The 24,221-nt window shown below is 39.0% G+C and overlaps 1 protein-coding gene across 1 annotated transcript in view; it reads right to left on the bottom strand.

Annotated features, from left to right (window-relative positions):
• LOC124569463 overlaps positions 1-24,221 on the bottom strand; it is a 184,562-nt gene that overhangs the window by 114,844 nt on the left and 45,497 nt on the right. The window contains 4 exon segments of the mRNA XM_047131073.1: positions 7,153-7,274; positions 7,374-7,528; positions 11,792-11,990; positions 15,187-15,419. Coding sequence (XP_046987029.1) covers positions 7,153-7,274; positions 7,374-7,528; positions 11,792-11,990; positions 15,187-15,419 — 709 coding nt within the window.

The following is a 24,221-nucleotide window of genomic DNA, read 5'->3' as shown; positions in this document are numbered from 1 at the left end:
AGCTGAAAACAAGTTAACCTGAATAAATTAATCCTGTAGAACATATGCAGTATAGCACTTTTCATTTATTATGCAAGCTAGAGTACAATTTATGATTTGAACTTCAAAACAAAAATGGCAGTCAATAAATAAAACAGAACTGGATGAATGTTAAATGGAATGTGTTATTCAAATTAGCCTACACACCATCTCCTAAAATTGTCTCAAAATGGCATGGGCTTGGTTTTGAAATGGAGAAAGATCTAAAAAAATGTAATGTCATTCATGATCAATGAGCTGAATGAAGTCTGTTGTTATGAATTTACATTATTTATAGCTGCTGAAATCATGGACATGTTTCAAACATTATCTTAATGAACACTTTTCACTTGTTAAAATCATCTGACAGGACATCACTAATTTGAAATTCGGAATAATTGGGATAAACTGGAGCGAAGAAAGATAGGAGGAGGAAAAATCTGGAATACACTCACAGATGTATGAATCTGCCAAAGTATAACTGAATAACTATAACCTAGCAGCTCTTTACTGTAGACATTCTGTAGATAAGGGTGGAGCGGTGATTTTCTTTAAGAACAAAATAGCTTATAGGTCTTTAGACTTGAGTGAATACCGTATTGATCAACTATGTGAGGTTTGTGGAGTTGTAATCTGTACAGATTTCTCTGAAATTACTGTCCTTTCATTTTATAGGGCTCCTGCAGGCAAAACCTGTATTTAGAATCTCTGTTAATTCATCTCTTTGCAAAAACAAAAGCTATTATAATTGTAGGTGATTTTAATGTTGACTTTCTTACAGATAACATGGGAAGAAATGATTTATCACATTTAATGAACTCTTTTAACTTAACAGCACTGGTGGATTTTCCCACTAGTCACAACTAATTCTACAAGTCGAATTGACAACATCTTCTTAAACAGCAGTAGAATTCTAAACATAACTGTAAAACGTATATTGAATGGGCTCTCAGACCATGATGGTCAACTACTTTCAATTGATAGTGTTAGCCCTCTTTGTAAGAACAACTCCTGCAGTAAAACTTTCAGAGTAATTAACACATAGTCTATCAATAGCTTCTGTAATACCCTACAAAAAGTAGACTGGGACCAGATTGAGCTCTTTGACATTGTTAATGACAAGTACAATGCTTTTCTAAATGAATTTATCTGCCTATTCGAAGCGGCCTTTCCTAGAAGGACTGTCAAATCCAAACGCGAAACCTACTCTAATAAAAACTGGCTAACACTGGGCATTAAAACGTCTTGCAGAAGGAAAGGGAATCTGTATGCCTCACTCAAATCCAGTTATAGTGTAGAAAAGGAAAAACATTACAAACTATACTGCTCTATCCTTAAAAAAGTGCTAAGAAGGGCAAAGAGTATTTCTATAAAAGCAGAAATTTATGTCTCTAACAAAAAAATTAAAACCATATGGGGCATAATAAAAAGGGAAACAGGGAAAATCCCTGCTGCAGAAAACACAATAGAAATTAAAACAAATGATACCATTCATGACAATGTTGAAATAATCACTGAAATTTTTAACAACCACTTTCTAGCATCAGCAGTACAAACTGGAAAATCATATTCTGTTAATGAAGCCATGTGATCCCTTCAAAAAGCTATTAATAAAAAACCAAGCAGATTTAAGTGTCTCCTGTCACAATACATGAAATTGAGAATATAATTAGAGAGATGAAGAGCAAGAATTCTGTTGGCATAGATGGTATCTCTTCAAAATTACTGAAGGAGTACTATAAGTCGATAAGCAAAATACTGTGCCACATATTCAATGAATCCATCCAGCACGGGATTGTTCCTGAGAGACTAAAGTTTGCTATTGTCAAACCTCTCTTTAAAAAAGGCAATAAAGCAGACTTTACCAACTATCGGCCTATCTCCCTTTCAACAACTTTTTCTAAAATTCTTGAGAAATTGGTTCAGAAAAGACTTCTTGAACACCTCAAGCATTATAAGGTATTAAACAGTAGTCAGTTCAGATTTCAACAGGGTGTATCAACAGAACAAACTATTTTTTCCTTCACTCATCAAATCTTAGAGTCTTTTAATAATAAATTTTCACCTGTTGGTATCTTCTGTGACCTTTCTAAGGCCTTTGATAGTGTTAATCACGAAATCCTCTTAGCAAAGGCTGAATATTATGGTATAAGTGGCTCAGTTGGCTCATGGATTAAATCCTACCTAGCTGGAAGTAAGCAGAAGGTCATGTTGAACGACTCTGAGGGGTACTCTGTGTCATCTAGCTGGGGCTCTATTGGCTGTGGTGTTCCTCAGGGCTCTGTACTTGGCCCCCTTCTCTTCCTCATCTTTATCAATGACCTTCCCCTGTGTACTAGATTTAAAACTCACTTTACTCTTTTTGCTGATGACACCTCTATCCTTATCAACAAAACTCCCAACCTCAGTCTTGAAGAATCAGCCAATATTGTCTTTAGTGAAGTATGTAATTGGTTTGTAAATAATGGGTTATCACTAAATGTTAACAAGATCCAGTTTGTACATTTCCAAGTAAGGAAAAAAGTTGAGGATCAATTAAGTATTACATTGAATGGTAGTGCGTTACTACAAGTTGAGTCAACCAAGTTTCTGGGTGTACGCATTGACAACAGTCTAAAATGGTCTGAACATATTTTGCACCTCCACATAAAACTCAGCTCAGCAACATTCGCTGTTCATATTATTTCCACTGTATGTGACCGAGACACCACAAAAACTGCTTATTTTAGTTATTTCCATGCTCTATTGCTGTATGGCATAGTTTTCTGGGGTAATCAGCCACTATCCAAAAAAATATTCATTGCCCAAAAGAGAGTTATTAGGATAATGAGCGGAGTCCAGCCCAGACATTCTTGTAGGAACCTTTTCAGAAAATTAGGGACACTGACAACTGTATGCCAATATATCTACTCCCTGTTATGTTTCATTGTAAAAATGGACAATCGTACAAATCCAATGATTCATACCATACCCACAATACCAGGAGGAAGATGGACCTCCACTATGAATCAAAAAACCTTACTATTGTACAAAAAGGAGTCCATTACATGAGCTGCAAGGTGTTCAATGCTCTCCCACCATCACTGAAATTACTTATCCATGAGCTTCCCAAATTTAAACAACAGCTCAAACAGTATTTACTAGATAATTTCTTCTATTCGGTAGAAGAATATTTCAGTAGAGTTAACTGTAATTGATTTTTTCATTTACTAACTTGATGTGCTATTGTGCATTACGATACTCACAATCACTGTTAACATTACTGTGTCTTTCATTTAGCTATTAAGATCTACCATTTTTTTAATGTAATTTTTTCTATACCTATTAACGTGTATTATGTCTTATACCAGATATCCTCTTGCAAGAGGTACATTTATGTATTCCTTTTGTTTTATTTGTAATAATTCTGACACATCCTACAGCCATGCAAATGTCTCGCAGTATTGGATTTATGGGATATAAATAAATAAATCTCCAAATCTTACTGCAGGTTTTCTCAAGGAAGTGATGGATGCAAATAACCCTGATGTATGGTTACCAACAGTGCAGACAGGTTACTGATGGTGGGATATTATCTCCTGAATCCTCCATGGAAATAAAAAAGGAGTCATCTAGATTCTACACTCAACAGGTGGTGATGATTCATTATGTTCCTTGCTAAATATACTGAAAATGATTTCCTTAAGATTCCTAGAGAATTATATTAGACTAAATTAGTACTTGTTCCATAGATCATGAATACGACACGTTCCATAGATTATGAATACGACACTTCGTAATGATGTGGAATGTGTCAGGTTAATGAAAGGTGTCTATACAAGATATTACATTACACAAAATATAACATGACACTTAATTTTTTTGTGGTGGGTGGGGAAATTACCCACTTACTATATCCAAAAATTCATCTAATTAGTAGAAGGAGTTGCCATTCAGAAATTCTTTTAATTTCTTTTTAAATGCTATATGGCTATCTGTCAGACTTTTGATGTTAATAGGTAAGTAACCAAAGACTTTTGTGGCAGCATAATTTACCCCCTTCTGCGCCAAAGTTAGATTTAACCTTGAGTAGTGAAGATCATCATTTCTTCTAGTGTTGTAACCATGTACACTGCTATTACTTTTGAATTCATTTGGATTGTTAATAACACATTTCATAAGTGAATATATATATTGTGAGGCTACAGTGAAGATCCCTAGCTCTTTAAATAAGAGTCTGTAGGATGATCTTGGATGAGCTCCAGCAATTATTCTGATTACACGCTTTTGTGCAATGAACACTCTTTTACTCAATGATGAGTTACCCCAGAATATGATGCCATAAGAAAGCAGAGAATGAAAATAGGAATGGTAAGCTAATTTACTGAGATGAATATCGCCAAAATTTGCGATGACCCTAATAGCATAAGTAGCTGAACTCAAACGTTTCAGCAGATCTTCAGTGTGTGTTTTTTTCCAGTTCAACCCCTCATCAATGCATACACCTAGAAATTTTGAATATTCTACCTTAGCTACCGATTTCTGATCGAAGTCTATATTTATTAATTGTGTCATTCCATTTACTGTGTGACACTGCATATACTATGTTTTGTCAAAGTTTAAAGAGAGCCCATTTGCAGAGAACCACTTAATGATTTTCTGAAAAACATCGTTTACAATTTCATCAGTTAATTCTTGTCTGTTGGGTGTGATAGCTATACTTGTATCATCGGCAGAAAGTACCAGCTTTGCAGCTTCGTGAATATAGAATGGCGAACATCAGAGGACCCAAGACCGAACCTGGCGGCACCCCATTCTTGATTGTTCCCCAGTTTGAGAAATCACCAGTTTTTTGCATATTATGTGAACTACTTATTTCAACTTTCTGCACTCTTCCAATTAGGTATGATTTAAACCATTTAAGTGCTGTCCCATTCATACCATAGTACTTGAGCTTATCTAGACATATTCCATGATTTACACAATCAAAAGCCTTTGAGAGATCACAAAAAATCCCAATGGGTGACTTCCAGTTACTCAGAGCATTTAATATTTCATTAGTGAAAGTATATATAGCATTTTTCATTGAAAAACCTTTCTGGAAACCAAACTGACATTTTGTTAAAACTTTATTTTAAAAAAAGGTGTGAAGCTACTGTACAATACATTACTTTTTCAAGAATTTTGGATAACACAGTCAGAAGAGAGATTGGGCGGTAGTTGTTGACATCAGACGTATCCCCTGTTTTTATGTAGTGGTTTAACAATGGCATACTTCAGTCTATCTGGGAAAATACCCTGCTTCAGAGAGCTATTACATCTGTGGCTAAGAATCCCACTTATCTCTTGGGAACAAGCTTTTATTATCCTGTTGGAAATGCCATCAATTCCATGTGAGCTTTTATTCTTGAGAGAGTTTATTATCTTCCTAATTTCAGAAGGAGAGGTGTGGGTAAGGCCTCTTCCATTAACTGCCTTGCTTCTTCTAATAAACATTTAGATCCTATTTTCCCAACAACATTTAAAAATGATTATTCAAAACGTTTTCTACTTCTGGCTTGTTGTTTGTCAAGTTTCCATTTGCTTTGATGGTAATGCCGTCATCCTGTACTCTTGGTTGTCCTGTCTCCCTCGTAATAATATTCCAAATTATTTTGATTTTGTTATCAGAGGTATTAATAATCTCAACATCCTGTAATTGGCTTTGAAGTCACTTGGTGAAGCATAATTTGCTGTAGACAACAATGAGTCCATGGTATCTTATGAGAAAATATAGTTCTAAGCTTTATTATTAGTGGAACTCCATTACCAAAAGCTTGTCTCCATTATCATTGGCTGGTAGAAGTGGATGGATTGTGGCTGGCCAAGAGCCTCCACTGTTCAAACAAGTATTTATACGGTTTCTCACAAGTATCCCAAAAATTATGCTGATAGTCTTGTGTTTATTTAGTGATATGTTTGAATGAGTTCATGAACTGTTGTTACAATCACTTGCCTATTCCCACATTATAAAATATGGTGTCAACTGCCCTAACTTGTTGAAAAGCTGCAATGCTCTCAGAATATATACAATGTGTAGGTGATGCTATCCATCCACTCCTGGGGATTGCCACTACATTCACACATAACTACTTGGCAGCACAGAATCCAGTCTGTCCTGTTTAGCCTGCATTTTGGCAATTATTGTAACAGGTGTATTCAAGTCAGTAAGTGGTCACTGGTGTGCACATCACTGACCATTTCCACAAAAGTACTGTCACAGGAATTAGTATCATCATGAGCAGTTATGCATGAGCCTGTAGTAGTGTCAAAGTGTATACTCTCCCTTACATTGAATAGAAATAGACTTTTAATTGAATGAGATTTTCCAAGATACAACTCTTGGTCAGGAGTTTTTGAATTCCATAGAACATTAAGTACATTAGAAACGATACACAGAGTTGAGTACAGTGTGATGATGTTAGTGAAAATCATTTAGTGTTCTAGTTTATGGCGAGATGTACAGCAGACAAGAGTTGGTAAGGTTCCACTCTACAGCACTTACACTGATATGGGCCCAGCTTTCAATTTGATCTCAACAAGGGGAGTCATGGAATTGTATACATCTACAAAGATGGCCCTTGTGTATTTGGCCCTTGTCTTTGCTGGGACATCTATTACCTCACAGCACAGACATGTCAGATTCTTTAAATATCTCTTGTAGTCACAGACAGAGTGACCTGGTCTGTGCCAGTGGTGTCAGTCTCTCAACATGTATTCTTGTAACCCAGGTAATGAAACCTACATCCCCTTAGAGACACACAATATTCCACTGTCTTGCTGTAGTGTGCTGAAGCAAGTCCAGAGGTTACAGATGTAGAGGACTGGTGGTTGTTATGAGAGTCCAGGAGTTGCTGAATTCCCTAACTCACCAATTTTGACGAAGTTGTCTGAGGTGCTGGACACTGGTCATGATGTAGAAGGCAACTAGTAGCTTACCAAAAGGTGTGCATGTGAGAGAGAAAGAGAGAGAATATTCATAAGAATTAGAAGATACATTGCATACAATTCATATTTCCAGTACGTTTAGTGTACAATTTAGATCTCCAACACATCGAGTAGAAATTTGGAACTGCAAAAAAATTAATTCAATCCCACTACATATCCAAAACTCACCGTTTTGTAGGTGTGGCACTGACTGAGTACTGGTACAATGCCAGACAATTAAGTGAACACATCAGAAGGTGGACACCCCTAGCAGTTACACGCTTAATCATATCAAAATTGTACTTCTTCACCTGTAACAAGTTCGAGAACAAAATGTATTATTATGTACATTTGTATTTATTTGTGTAAACTAGTATTCAATCTGCAAAAATTAAAAAGAAAATACTTACCTTGCACCAGTTACATGGAACAATTCTGCGATTTGCCAGTATGAACACATTCATACAGGTTCTGCAACAGAACCTGCGAGGTACTTCATCATAATACGCCACGTAATTATCTGCATTTGACAGGTCAAAATATTTCCTACATACATTACACTGATCTGCAAACACACAGATAACGAATAATACAGTAAAATTGAGACTATGAGAATAGTAAGGACACAAAAAATAAAAAGGAACATTTGGAAGAAGACATTACCAATTTTATTTTATTTATAGAATCAATATTCAGATATAACATGCCAATTTTCAAAAATTATCTGCTATACAAATTCAAATAATAATAATAAAACACTTTCACCGCACCAGACTAAGTTTTCATGTTTTGATTTAACTATTATGTTCCAATGTTGAAATGACAAACCTGCTGACATTCTAAGAGGACCAGGTTCCCCCAGTTACAAGATTTTTTAAAACAATGGAGGTGCAGTTGTGCTATTTATATTTTGATCTTCAATGCAATACTGGAAAATCCAAGGCAGAATATAAATAACAGGACACTATATATAAAGTCAAGCAGTTGATACATGAATGGAAATATCTGACTGATTATGTTCTTCTGAGCAGAGTTCACAGTCAAGTAGAACTCTTTGAAGGACAAAGGCAAAAATCTTAAAATGTAACTTTAATTTCAATCATCACAATCGCAAGTTTGGTCTTACGTTCATTTTCAAGTATATTGTAATGACAATACAGTTGAAATTAGAATTATGGTGACTGAAATTTTTTTAAGAAATTCAGAAAGGTGGGCCATGGTAGTTGTCACCAATAGAACCCCTGCCCAAGGCCTTATCACCACTGAATGCAGCTACTCTCAACATCCTGTCAATTCCAAACCCACAATGCCATTCGTACATATGACAAACTACATCCTCACATTCTTTTTTGAGCAAAAAAATATAAAAATACATCTGTGATTGAGTGCACAGACATTCACAGCACTCTCATATGCCAACCTGTCATGGCTCACTTGGAAAAATCCTTCCTGGCCACCCAGGATCCTTCACGGTCACTGATGTTCAGGTTCACAGATAGTAAATTCAAAACTTTGAACCAAGACCAAGGGGAACACACTGTTTTCATCCCTCCACAACCTCAATACATAATTCCCTACTTGTTCTCCTGTTTCTTTTCAGTTCAGCATGCCATATCCTGGATCTCTTCTTGCACCTCTTATGTGGCCCCATAAAAAGCTCTGTTTGTTTGAAACCCACCAACAAGATTTTCTTTCAAATGCTGCCATTCTTTCAAGATGAAGGTATCTCCATTGCAGTCTTGCTACCCATGGATAACCCATCTGCAGTAATGAGAGACTCTTTACTCAGTAAGCTGAAGGCTTGACAAATGTGCACAAAATCCCAATACTAATCCACAAACCAATATCCAATGCCACATCCTTCCTTTGTCTCCACAGCCCCAAACTATCTGTGAAGGAGCACACTACTTATTACTGAACATAATCCTGGCCCAGAACAGATTAACTGTATTGTCACTTAGGACCTTGACCATGTTATATCATCCCCTGAAATAAGAAATAGCCTCCCAAAAATCCTCTTCTACTTCTCTCATAGACATATTTCACAGTCCACCCAACCTATGAAATATCCTGGTTTTTCTTTATACCACTCCTACATCCAACTCCTTGCTACATGGGTCACACCAGTACAAAAAGCTGAAGGGCAATACATGTCCGAAGCATCCAATCAACACATCCTATTCCAGACATCACAGGTCTAACCTACACCATTAGTGGCTTGTCACTTATGAAAGGCACCCACATCATATACCAAGTCTACTGCAGTTTCTGCACAGCCTTTTACATGGTCATGGACACCAACCAGTTATCTGTCTTAGTGAATGGTTATTGGCAAACCATAGTCAGGGTGAAAGTTGGGCACCCAGTGGCACAGCAGGGTACCAAATATGACAAGAGTCCTCTGCGTTGCAGTCAGATAGGCTGACTGCTCAGCTACAGAGATCCCTTCCGTTGCCTTCTCAGCTGTTTCTTTCTTTTCAACTGTTTGTTCTTACAAACATTTCTACCTCCTTTCTGTTTCTCCACATCTGCACTATATAAATACTCCTGACTCAAACCGAGCTTTTATTTGATATGACTTGGCCTGCCTATAGTATTCCCAACATCTCTGATTTAGCTATTATCACAGAAGATACAGCAACTGACTTTCCCTTCTGCCAGCCTTCAGTAATTTATATCATGATGCTCCAGACTGTTACATCAAAACACATTACATAAAAGAACCACAAGAATAGGTTAACTTATAGGTCCACTTTTATTTTCATTTTTTGAATAAGTTTATTTTGGGGTGAAAAGCACACAAACTGTGTTTTGTTTAATTCATATTTATTTAACGGAAACTAATGTTTCTTTTATTCAACCATATTTCGAGCTATTTAATATTACATTCCTAGCCTGTGTTATGACCAAAGACTGTCACTTTTGGTAACTTTTCTTTTCGAGGCATATTTCGTTGCACACTTTATGGATGCTAGTTCATATAAAGCAGTTAATGCTGGGCTGCAGCATACTTTTCTCATGTTGGATTTTTTTCTGTTTTTAATAGGTTTCATGTAGGTTTACGCATTTTACTATTTATATAACTGGTACTGACTTTTAAACAAGAGTACACTGAATTAAGAGAGTATTTTTTGACTATAACAACTTTTTCCTGTAAGCTATCGAAAGTTTCTCAAAGACAGTTCACAGCTGAAGTGTTCATGGACTGTCACTAGCTGATACTCATGTCCAAGTTTTCATTTTTCTCCTGCATTTACATTACTGCATCACAGTTCAAGTATGGAGATGCTTTTGATGGCTTAGCAGACTAATTCTGGCATGAAACATGTGACCACATACGTTACACATAAGAAGGTGGAGGGAATGGCTGGGCTTGACAAATTTTACATCTCTGACATTCTTGCTCAAAATGTATGACAGTAACTGAAGTAATTGTGCGCCAGTGATTATGATCTTCTGCTGTAGCACACCAATTACTCGGGTCAATATTTAGACTTTTTAGATTCTTCTGAAATTGGTTCTTCAGAGGAGCACCATGGGACTTCACTTCACAATAAAAAATTTGTCAATGAAGTCCATTGTTTCTCGTTTACTGGACATGCCCAATCCATCGGAGCTGGTGATCAGCAACTGTGGCTTTTATACTGTATATCTTTGCCTTCTCAAGAATACGAGGTCATCCCATTTTATGTTCATAATGTATCTAAGATGCCGTTGGTTAAAGTGTTGTAATTTCTTAAGATCACAATGATATTGTGTGCAGGTTTTGCAACTGTAGAGCAGGGTAGAAACAACTGTTTGATACACCACCAGTATGGTGCATAGTGTCAGATCTTTATCTGGGTAAAGCCTATGTAGGAAATGTCCAAAAGCAACATGTGGAGCACGAATCCTGTTTTCTCCATGTCCTTTTACAATGAGCAATTAGTCAGTAAGATACTTCCTAGATAGAGGAAGTCATCTACTTGTTACAAAGGTGTACTGGAATAGAGATACTGAAATCTGGAAAGACTGTTCCAGGAGCTGGCTGTGAAGTACCTTTGTTTTTTGGCTTTTGATAGTCAGGCCAAACTGTTCATATGCAGTACTGAAACGATTTACAGACAGTTGCAGCTCTGTGGGTGTGTGAGCTGGAGAAGCACTGTTGTCTACATATTGCAGTTCAGTAACTTAAGTCAAACTTGTGGGACCTTTCAGAATACTGTCTGGATTTTTTCAGATAGATATTTTCAGAAGAGATTATTAATTTCCATGCAGTTTTGTCATGTCAGTGACACGTTTTTATGTGGTGCACTTTTCATGAGATAACATATCTTATTACTAAATCACTGATAAAGATATTTTGAGTCTGTTCTGTATCCAGTTAAATTTGTGGCTGATTCAGTCAGCAGATCTGGTACCAAGAATTTTGCTAGACACAACAACCACTTACACACTGCTAAGAGCACTTTTCACCTTTAAATAAGAACTACTTCTATGGGAAAAAAACCAACAGAATAATCCATTACAAGGACAGTTTACTTCATTAGTTGAAGTAACACATTGTTTAGTGCATTCTGCGAGCTTAATCAAGTGGGTATTTCCTTCCTAGCCTGGATTTTCCAGAAACAGCACACGGAGAACAACTTTTCTCCTGACATTACTGGTGCTAATAAGGACTAACTTCTGCTGAAATCTCATATTTATCATCTCTTACACATGCAAATAAAAAAATTTAACACACAACAGTTTTGTCTCAAAAAAACTTGAAGAGCAAATCTAACAATTACAGAATTCTAAGTAAATATACTATGTTAGTAAATCATTATCATTATGGCCAGTTTCTCACCTGCAATAATTCTGTTAACAAATTTAAATGCAGCAAAACATGGTTCACTGCACAATTTATTATAGACACCATTCAACATCACTTCGATAGTCACCAGCTTCTCATTATTACAGACAGCACACTGATGAATTACTGGTGGAGGTTTTTTATTACCACTCATGTAATCATATTTTTCCATACATTTCTGGCTGCAAAATTCCTGAAATTCATATGCAAATTACTTACCACTGCTTTAACTGAAGAAACATGTCATAAATTGCACATTCCCATAAAGATTTCAGCATTTTAATGACTGATTTATTTTGGCATGAGTTTTGTTGCAAAACCATTGTACATTAATCACATGTTCATAATTCTGATGTTTGTGTTAACTGTTACAACATTTGTTGATGTTGATTTTATGTCCGTAGTAGTGGAAATAAAATGAGGCAGCTGACTTTCTCAGTAGATGATTGCGGTGTTTGCATTTAGGCTTTAACTTGTAATGTCAAATAAATGCAAAAAAAAAAAACTGATTTAAACAATATAATATTCTGCAGGAGATGATCAGTTATCTGAACAGAGGTAATAAATTACTCAAAATTGAAGAGAAATTGTAAAAAACATTACATGAAGTGTCGTTAAGTGTCATTCTTCATAAAACTTCATGGAAAGTAGTAACTTCTCAGTTGTTAACAATGTTTGCCATCAGCATCTACATGGGAAACTACCTCCAGAGGTCCTGGTACAGTGAGAATATACTATGCTTTTCTGTCTATTTGCTCTGCTCTATCCTAAACCAGTGGTGAGGCAACTGTGGTGCACTACAGGCCATAGGTGAAAGGGGACCTGTGGAGATGTGCGTGGATGAACAGATGTGCAGCTGTTGAGCAACTGACAGGCCATATGAACCAAGGGGCTAGCAACAGTGTCTCCTCAATGTCTATTCAGCAAATGTTGCTGCATATGGGCCTCCACAGCGAGCACGTTGTTCATCCACCTGTACTGACTGTACAGCCATGCAACAATCGTTGGTAGGGTCCAGGCCAGAGAAGGGAGCATTATGGCCTGTGGTGTGTTTTTATGGCATTCTCTAGATGATCTCACCATTCTGGAAGGCACAATGTATTGACAAGTATGCATCTATCCTTGGGAACCATGTCCATCCTGACATGCAGTTTGTCTTTTATGCGGCATGAGGGCATTTAGCAGCAGGTCAATGAAATGTGTCACACAGCTTGGAGTGTATTTATATGGTTTGAAGAGCACCACGATGAGTTCACTGTACTCCCTGGAGTTAAACGCAATAAACAGTCTGTGTGATCACATCAATCAGATTGTTCATACCACGAATCCTCAACCGAGGAACCTAGTGCACCTGCCCATGGCACTGGAGTTGGCGTGGCTCCACATTCCCATTGGTACCTTCCAGAACCTCACTGACACTCTTCCTGTATGTCTGTGGAGCAAAAGGTGGTTATTCAGGCTTTTGACAGGCGGTCACAGTAATGTGACTGAACTATGTACATATATGGTTTCTATATCCTTATTTGAAGATGTAACTTTTTTGTTACTTTTACATCAGTTGCTTGTTCAGATATTGTCCAAACATCTTAGTACAAATATCTTAATTCTTTATGTGGCAACTGATGGTACTACTGAACAGTACTATTAAAGATACCACTTTTTCCTTTAAATAATTTCCTTTTTGGGAACAGAGAGGTTTGGGGGGCTCGGCTCCCTTCTGCACCTTTCCAGTCATTTTTATTTACCACCTTTACTGTGCTGTCTAAATATTTTGATTTTTCTATGCATTCCAGTTTTTGTTTGTACTGAAGTAGCATTATAAAACTCTCCACTTGATTTGGCTTATATTTAATTCGCCGCCTCTTCAAGGAATGTGGCAACGTATCAAACCCTAAAGTTCCTTCATTTTTATTTATTTCAAAGCTTAGGCCCAACATTGTTGATTCCAGAGAAAATTTATTCCCTGGTCTGCCAAAGCCCCATTTAAGTGCAAAGAAATTAAATGACAGATGTGTGGGTGCCCAATAATTTTGAAGCCATTTTTTTGTTTTAGGCAATCAAATAATATCGTAAGTCAGCCTCAATGCAGAATAAATGGGGAGAACCATTGACAGAAGGGGGAGAGCGGAGGGAGAAAGTCACGAGAGAGCAAGGCAGATGCCAGACAGAGATTCATTGGAAGAATCCTCAGGAAATGTAGTCCATCACATAGAGGAAATGGAGAAGATGCACCTAGTTTCATCACAGGTTCATTTAGTAAACAAGACAGTGTCAGGGAGATGTTCAGGCAGGTCCAGTCGCAGACGCTGCATGAAAGACGTTCTCATCATCTATTGTTGAAAGTTCCAAGAACGTACACTCCTAGAGTGTCAACCAATATATTGCTTCCTCCTACGTGTATCTCATGAAAAGCCATGAAGATAAAATTAGAGAGATGGAACCCCATAGGGATGTTTACTAGTGATCGCTCTTCCCATGAACCATATGCGACTGGAACAGGTAAAGGGGGAAGTGAAGTGGCACTTGCACACAAAGTACACCTCCCCCCCCCCCCCACTACACACTGTAAGAAGGTTTGCAGAGCATAAATGTAGATCCAGACTGACTGAAGGAAAACATTTATGAACACCCAAGGACTGCTTCACAAGACATAAAAAAAAGATAAGTTTGTAATAATGCTAGTTGGCCAACGGGAGCGTAACTTACATTTTGTGTATAGTAAGGACTTCATTTCCTGTACATCACAGTGAAAGAAGTACAGCAGGTGCACAGCTGTAAAGGTTGTATGAGTCATGTGTAAGATTATATTACTTTTTCCCCAGTAATGAAATGCTTCATTGAAACTAAATAAGCATCCTAATTGTTCACGATTTTCTTCCCTCCTGATCTTCAGTACTGGTACGCCTGCCAGAGGACAAATAACAGGCAACAACTGTTTCACAGATCCTACATTAACTACCTGGGATGCGATAAGCTGCTTCATTCTTCTCATTATCTTAAACTTGTAACAGGGAGGAAGGTATAGGAAAAGCAGGATGGCTAACTAAGTACTTGTAACTCAACAAACTAGATGATAACATGCCCCAGGGACAACCACGATAGCATGTAGTACCAGGAAATTTGTAGTCCATCATGGAAGCTATTCTTAAGGTAGGGCTTTGGATTTAGGGAATTGCAGCAATGGCGTTAAAATAATTTTTTAAGTAAAAAAACATCTTTAAAGTGGAAAATGCTTTATAAGGCATGTAATGGACTAATTAAAAAACAGGAGATAATATATTAAAAGTACAGCTTATGCACTTTTATCATAATTATACTTAGAAAATAATGAACAACAAGCTGCTATAGAGAAAAATCTAAACAAACATCACAAGACAGACAAAAATTACCTTAAATTGACCTCGGTCACCAACAGGAGCCAAGAAACCTTCAGATCCACCTGATATATCCTTCTGACAATAACTACAAACTTTAAGTCCTTTCTTGAATTCTTCAAGACATGTACTGCGACAGAATTGCCTGATGTCAAATCCGAAGCGCACACAGTACTTTCCCAGGCTACCACTAGGCACAGCACTCTTGCAAAAACAACAGAATCCACCAAGGTCTTTCTGAAATTTTGCTGAAACACAATAATGATGAATTTATTATTAAAATCTCAAATAAGACACAAAGACAAATTTAAAACTACATACGAAATAAGTGGCGTAGTTCGCAATAACACTGAAGATTCCAGAAGCTTTAGTTTGATAGTTTAAACAACTTTAACTGAATAATCACTCTACCACACTTTATGCAAATATTCAATGGCTTTATTTCAATGGTACTGAACCATTTCATGATGTCAGTTCTACAGTAATAGCTTGAAACAAAAAATGAACAGCATACAATAATTTGAAATTGAGTAAGTTGTAAGCAGTTGATCCTAATTCTGCTGCATAACTGACAACAAAATTACAATATACACTCTCTGAAGAAAATATTATCATCCCTTAAAAAAAAAGAGCACAGTAGTCCCTGTGGAGTGCTGTTGACAGTGTTTGAACTGGCACCAGGTGACCAAGTGAGCTTTCATCAATAACTTAAGTCATGGCAGTGATGTGTTGTGTATATGCCAGTCGATTGTACGGAATCAGCAATTTAAGATAGGTCAATGTGAAGCTGTACAGAAAGGAGCTACTGTGACTGAACATACCCGTACCCACACTGTGAATGAAAATGTCTTATTTGCTAATATATCAAAGCAAACTGTCCAGCATTTCTAGATGGAATGGTGTATCACTCACAGTCACCCAAGAATAGTGGTTGGAAAAAGGGCCAACTGGCAGTGGCTGGATACCGGTGTCATCCCTTTTCAATGACAATCAGTTTAAAATCTGACATGAATTGCTGCTGTCAGTGAATGCAGGTCAATCTCAACTTGTTTCCAAGCAAACTCTGTGAAGGGAACTGCTAGTAATGAGCATTTGAGGACTGCTTCTGCACAAAAAGCCACTGCTCACAGTGGCACAGAAATCTGCATGTCTTCAGTGTGTCAAATAACACAGAAACAGGACAGAGTTGCCTGGAGGAATGTAATATGTCTGCAGAAGATGCAATTTTGCCTCTGTTCACATAGTGCAAGTCACCGAGTGCGCCAAAAGCTGAATAAAGCATTTAATGGCAATGTGTGGAGGTCTGGCTCTGTGATGTCTAGGGTGTGTGCTGTTTTCATGTCATGACTTTGGCCCACTCATTCAGGTTACCGTGAACACAAACTTGGATGCATATGTTACAATTCTTGATGACCAGATATTGTCCTTTGTTTCACATCTTCAGCATGAGTATGCTGTGGACATTCTGCACTTTTCCAAGTTAACAACATCTGTGTTGACAGGGCTGTATACATAAATGCCCAGTTTAATAAGCATTCAGGTACCTTATCACACATCAAATGGCCTGCTAAACCATCCAGTCTTAATTCCACAGAAAATACCTGGAACTATCGCAAACAGCAGATGAAACATAGCAACTGGCATCTTCACAATCTAGTAGCTCTACAGGATGTAATCATCAATAAATGTCTTTAATTTGTAATCTAACAGACCAAGATTCACCGAATGTAGTGTATGATACATCTGATTACTAAATGTCATGATACACTGTAATTTCATTACGTAAACATATTTTTGCAGCTATGTCTTAATTTTCAACTTGTGCTAATCACTGCATAGTGGCACTATGAATAATAAGTAGCCTACAAATGGAAGTACTTCAATAGAATTCTACAGAATAATGTATCTGACTGGCCATAATGTAAACAATTTTCAGTTTACTAGTCTTCAGTAGGCATTTAAACACTGTTTGTTTTTGTGTAGTATGCTGAAAATTTGTTATGAGAATTAGCATTATTATGTAGAGTTCAAATTCCATTTCATTTTCAATGAAAATTTATGTATAATAACCTTAATTATTCATGTAATTTATTCTACAAAAATGAAATGAAATGATTGTGTGGCATTGTTGGCCGGGAGGCCCCATATGGGGAAGTTCAGCTGCCGGTTGAAAGTCTTATTTCAGTCAATGCCACATTTGGTGACGTGTGTGTCAGTGATGATGATGAAAGGATGATGATGACAACACAACACCCAGTCCACGAAGAGAGAAAATCTCCAACCCAGCCGGGAATTGAACCCGGGCCCGCTCCTTGGTAGGCAAACACGTTACCAGTCAGCTAAGCAGGCGGACATTTATTTTAGAAAATTTAGCATAAGAAATCTTTGCAACTGATAAAATCTTTAATTGAAAAATGCTTTAATATTTTATTGACCTTCATGCCACATATGAAATTATTTGTACTAATCTTTTTTCACTGTAGTTTTCATACAACCGTTACTATTATGATACTGATAATACAATGTGTGTTAGGATCCTCCAAAAGGTCCATTGTTTGGCCAAATCACATAGTAGTTAGAGGTTATAAGAGAGTGACTGTCAATAGTAACAGTTGTAGAATCATGTGATGATGATGATGATGACGATGATGATGAAGTGGAAGAGCTATTAATAAATGAAGAATGCAGTGGGATTCTGGTTGTGGGAAAACTATTTACTATCATGTAAGTGTTGTGTGTCAGCCAAGAGGTACACAACAAATACTACGAGATGGCGCAACCACACAGACACAACCACTCGCCTGGCACGTCTCAGTTCCATGCAGCAGCCTCCAGATAGCACTCACAAACAAAGACATCTTCCTGCTTCAGCGCCACTTCCTCCAATGCGTCGTACTCGACTGCCGATAGAGTGGACAGCAGCTAGTAAGGAACACTGTCAACTAGTCACTAATTTGCTTCTGGAGGAGATGGGAATTCTTCCGCTAACATGTTCAAAACATGACACGCTGCAGACACACTGATAGTTCCACACCAGCAATTAGACAGTTCACTTCAGTGCCTGCAGTCAGCTCAGTGAAGTACTCTGAAGACTACCTCTGACTTGGCACTCGCTATTTATGGAGAACTTTAAACATTCCAGAGTGTCTGTTCAATTACACACAGTTCCCCACAGTCGTTTAATTAACAAAGTAAGAGCATATGGACTATCAGACCAATTGTGTGATTGGATTGAGGAGTTCCTAGATAACAGGATGCAGCATGTCATTCTCAATGGAGAGAAGTCTTCCAAAGCAAGAGTGATTTCAGGTGTGCCGCAGGGGAGTGTCATAGGACCGTTGCTATTCACAATATACATAAATGACCTTGTGGATGACATCGGAAGTTCACTGAGGCTTTTTGCAGATGATGCTGTGGTGTATCTAGAGGTTGTAACAATGGAAAATTGTACTGAAATGCAGGAGGATCTGCAGCGAATTGACGCATGGTGCAGGGAATGGCAATTGAATCTCAATGTAGACAAGTGTAATGTGCTGTGAATACACAGAAAGATAGATCCTTTATCATTTAGCTACAAAATAGCAGGTCAGTAACTGGAAGCAGTTAATACCATAAATTATCTGGGAGTACGCATTAGGAGTGATTTAAAATGGAATGATCATATAATGTTGATTGTCGGTAAAGCAGATGCCAGACTGAGATTCATTGGAAGAATCTTAAGGAAATGCAATCCGAAAACAAAGGAAGTAGGTTAAAGTACGCTTGTTCGCCCACTGCTTGAATACTGCTCAGCAGTGTGGGATCCGTACCAGATAGGGTTGATAGAAGATATAGAGAAGATCCAACGGAGAGCAGCGCGCTTCGTTACAGGATCATTTAGTAACGGAGATGATAGATAAACGGAAGACTCTGCAGGAGAGACGCTCAGTAGCTCGGTACGGGCTTTTGTCAAAGTTTTGAGAACATACCTTCACCGAAGAGTCAAGCAGTATATTGCTCCCTCCTACGTATATCTCGCGAAGAGACCATGAGGATAAAATCAGAGAGATTAGAGCCCACACAGAAGCATACCGACAATCCTTCTTTCCACGAACAATACGAGACTGGAATAGAAGGGAGAACCGATAGAGGTACTCAAGGTACCCTCCGCCACACACCGTCAGGTGGCTTGCGGAGTATGGAAGTAGATGTAGATATAGTGATGAATTATAGACTGCCAAGAGACAACAAAGTTAATTAGATATCATTGCATTATGTATAGAACATCAAGTGCCATGCATCAAACTGTATTGAAGGTAAGTACCATTTTGTAACATACTGTTAATGAATGTTATTTGCTATTTTTTTATCATGTTGCCACATCTTTCCTAGAGTGCCACCCTATTGAAGAAGTGTTTCTTTGCAACTGTGCAAATCAGCCACCATTATGGAACTATAGCTGGTAGACCATTTTCTGTTACCATGGATATTTGGACTGAATTAATAGTAGCATTCAGTTACTATATTCACATACTTTGGTGATGAAGGCAAACTTTAAAAAGTGATGACAATTTTCAGCAGTCAATGTTTTGGCGATATGGACAAACTTTAAAGACGCTGACAATTTTTCACCAATATCAACATTTGGGAATGAGAAAAACTGGAAATTGTTGACGTCAATGCAAACCCACAACATTCTCAACAACATTAGGTGATGAATTAAATGAAACAATACTGGCCAAAAAGAGAAATGTTACTAAGCAGGACATGTTTTATTTTTACTTAAACTTACAGAGCAAGATTCTTTGGTTTGATTTTTGTGGCAACACAGCATGGCTTAAAATATTCTGTTCACAGTACATTCTAGGACTGCTAATCTAGTATTTGGCTCCATGGAAGGTGAATACCTGCCAAAGGAAATGGACCTCAATGGCCATTAGAGGGCACAGTATCGAATTAGTGCCGTACCTGCACAGTGAGCACACCACTCATCTCACATGTAATACACCGGGCAGTAGTGTTCCTTGCAGTCAGTATGAATAATGCTACCCAGCAAACAGTCACTCAGTTCTGTAATTGCATCTGATATTGTCAGTTACTATCATCTCTGTACTATGGCCTATTTGATGAAAATTTCGCTAGGCACTTCCTCCTCCTCTCTGATCATATTTCAGATTGTCTATCTCTTTGTTCTTGGTCTGTTGACATCATGGTGGTGAAGGTTTTTGCTTTGCACCTCATTACTGCAGAGGTTGCTATGGGCTTGTCCCGGCCTGTGTCCTATCTGCTGTTAGCCATATTTAGCACAGCTACTGCTTGATATCATGTTCTTTTCCACATGCAGCCTTCCACCTTGTGGCTTCATCCATTTCTCTACTGAGTACAGACGAGTGTGTTGATTTATGGCTACTTGCGGATATAGCATAGGCGACAAGGAAAAAAATTTGTTTGGTAGCACGGATACTAAATTAGCTTGCCTGCTGGAGCAAAAGCAGCAGCTGATGCAACAGCAGCAGCTACATACAGACCTGTTCGAAAGGCAATTCTACTGCAGGCAGGTAAACTCTGAGCTCACAAGGTCACTATCCTCCATTGCATCAGGCTTCATTCTTCAGGCTTCAGTAACCCCCCTTCCCCTGCAACTGACGCCCAAATATGTCCATCATTTCTGCCTTTCGATAATGCTACAGAGGAATGGGACACACATTTGTATTTACTGAAGCAACATTACTTGGCGTTTCAAGTCAGGGATAATTCATTGCAGCAATCATTATTTCTGTCATGGGCATCACCTGACATGTTTTCTATCCTACAAAAAACAGCTCCACAGTCTGACCCCATCATGCTCTCCTTTCAGGAGACATCCGTTCCCATAGATATCATGTGGTTGCCTCCAGGCTTGAGTCTCACCACTAACAGCCTGGACTATCACTGACTTGCAAGGTCTCAGCTGAAAGTACAATTTCGCTTGCACCTATCAAGGCTGCAAGGCTTTGCAGGCAGTGAAAGACATCTTGCGCATTGCACGCTTGTTTAGAATTGCATAGGCTGCTAATGAACTATTCATGGGGAGGCCAGAAGTTCCAGTGGTTAATGCACCACCACAGTCTCCGCACCCACATCTCAAGTCCAACATCTTATTGCACCTGATCCTCTGGTTGCCCAAGTCGATGCTCATGGGGACTGCTCCACTCATACCTGTAATGTTTCTCCACTCACTCCCAAGCAGACTGCCCAGATCAGTGGGAATCCGGCACATGCTATGGTAAAGAGGGACATTTCCACTCTGTGTGTTGAAGCTGTGCAACCTGCTCCCATCTGCCCCATGAGTGCACCAGGACACCCTACATGTGCTGTAGTCAGCAGTTCCCCTGAGTGACCCCTTCATGTGGAAACTGTTTCTCACACTTCACATTTTTCACCAGGATGTTAATTTTCATGTGGATACAGAACTACAGTTTCTTTGATAAATCAGGTGACATATGTACAACTGGTCTCACTTGAGTTGTCCCCAACCTCATGGCATTTGGTGGCCTATGAGGACAGTTCTATTCCTCTTTGTGGGCAGAACCCAGTCATTGCAGCCTACAAACGTGTTATGCAGCATATTACATGTCACTGACCACCTGCCAGCCTTGACAAATTAATGTTGTTTGTATTTTCTCTCTCTGATGAAGTCCAGGTCACACCAACCCCAGTCCCATTCCAGAAACTGGACACTCTCTGTAGTGAATTTGCAACTATATTTTAGCCAGGTGTGGTGTGTACCTCAATCTTTCAGGTGCACATTGCCCTTTGGCAGGGCACAATGCCTCATTTTTAGGATGCCAGACGAATGCTAGCTGCCTAACATGCTGATATGAATCAGAAGCTTTATCATCTCCTGGCTTGTTTGTTTTGTTTTAGGGTGCAAAAACCACTGGGGTCATACACGCCTATGTCAAAACTGCAGAACACAAAGACAGTGAAGAGTTAAAAAATGACTGCACATCATTCCCCATAGACGTAAGAGAAGACAGCTAGAAGGAGGGGCGTGGAGGATGGTCTATAAAATACACCATAAAGAAACAGAGATCCAGAACTAAAATTTAAATGGTCTTCACCATATTGCTATGACGGATATAAAGTGAAATGCAGTCGACACCCCACACGTCATTTGCTAAAACGGCCGATAACTCAGACAGCAAACCCAAGTGGGGCTGTAAATGGTTAAAAAATGAGCATTCTGTCAGGAAATGGTGCACAGTTAAAACTTGGACACAATGTGTATGAAGTGGTGGGGGAGTGCTACTTTAACAAATGATCATGGCTAAAAAGGCAGTGCCCAATATACAACCTAGTTAAAATGACCTTCTCAAGGCGGGAGGGCCGAGAGGAGGTTGTCCAAGCTGCTGGGACAGGCTTAACAACTTGGAGCTTATTCCCATTTCCACAGAAAACGATTCATGACACGTGTGAACAAAGTGATGAGATGGTCAACTGCAAAACAGCGCGCTCAAAATCCACAGTGTGCAGTGGTTAGTAAATTGCGAGACTCGAGCCACCATGCCAGCTGGGCATGAATCATATGTTTCATCATCTTGCGAACACAGCTGGTGAGAGAGATGGCGTAGTAGCTAGAAGGAAGTCGTCTGTCCTTTCTGGACTCGGGTATGGGTACGACAGTGGCTTCACACCAGCATCTGGGAAATTTGCCCTCTGTCCAGGTGCAGTTGTATGTCTTAAGCAGAAAGTGCTTGCTCGCAAGAGAAAGATGCTGCAACACCTGAATGTGAACAGCGTCTGGCCCTGGGAGGGGGGGATGAAGTGAGAGCATGATCTATCTCCCTCACAGTAAAGACTGATTGTATCACTCACGATTCTGAGAAGAGAAGGATATGACCTGAGCCTCCTCTGCTCATTTCCAATAGAGGGAGACTGGATGATACAGTGAAGAGCTCGAAATTTGTGCAACATGGTGGCCCAAGGTGTTGGAGATAGCAATAGGGTCCATGATGACATTGTCTGCTACCATCAGGCCAGAAATTGGGGAATAGATATTGGTCCCAGACAGCTGTTGGAGGTTGGCCCACATGACAGAGGAAGGAGTTGAACTGCTAAAAGAAATAGTGAATGAAATCCAGCTAGCTTTTTTTGCTGTCCCGAATAATGTGATGGCACTGTGCACCCATCTGTTTATAATTAATGCAGCTCGCCATCATAGGATGATGGTTATAAATGCGGAATTGCATCATGGCATGGCTCAGTCCACCAAGGAACCTGGACACAGCATGGTAAAGAGGGAGTGCGGGGAACGGAACATTCTGCAGTGGTAAGGATAACGTTTGTAAGATAGTCCCTCTGGTAATCACAACTGGAGAAATCATGTTTGTCAAAGGTCACCAAGGAGGGGTAAAGCCACCAGTCAGCCTTGTTATGCTGCCATTTGGGTGTGCATGCAGGTGGGGTAGGAGTCAGCAAACAGATAGCATACGGGAAATGGTTGCTTGAGTAGGTGTCAGAAAGAACGAACCACTCAAGACGATGGGCAAGCTGGGCAGTGCAGAAGGATAGGTCCAAATGCAAATAGGTGTGCGAGGAGTCGGAAAGGAATGTGAATGCTCCTGTGTTAAGGCAGAAGAGGTTGAGTTGATTGTGAAGGTCAGCCAAAAAGGCACCTCTCTGACAGGCTCTGAGAGAGCCTCAAAGGGGATGGTGTGCATTAAGGTCATTGAGCACCAGAACTGGGTGAGGTAGCTGCCCAATAAGCTGGAGGAAGTCTGCCTGGGTGACATCAAATGACGAAGGGATGTAAATGGTGCAAACAGAAAACGTCAGGTGAGAAAGGACAAGGCGAACTGCAACAGCTTGAAGACGGGTAGTCAGGGAGATGGGTTGACTATGAACGTCATCCTGTATGAGCAGCATGACTCCCCCATGAGATGGAATGCCAACCTCAGGGGGAAAGTCAAAACGTACTGGGAAGAAATACGAAAGCTCAAAGCGGTCAAGAGGATGCAATTTTGTTACCTGAATGCAGAGTACATGGGAACACTGCAATTCTAAAAGCAGCTGTAAGTCCTCTTTGGGTG

Source organism: Schistocerca americana, unplaced genomic scaffold (genome assembly GCF_021461395.2).
Source record: "Schistocerca americana isolate TAMUIC-IGC-003095 unplaced genomic scaffold, iqSchAmer2.1 HiC_scaffold_15, whole genome shotgun sequence".
NCBI classification, from domain to species: Eukaryota; Metazoa; Arthropoda; class Insecta; order Orthoptera; family Acrididae; genus Schistocerca; species Schistocerca americana.
Note: the sequence above shows the minus strand (reverse complement) of the source record. Positions and strands in the feature narration are given on the sequence as shown.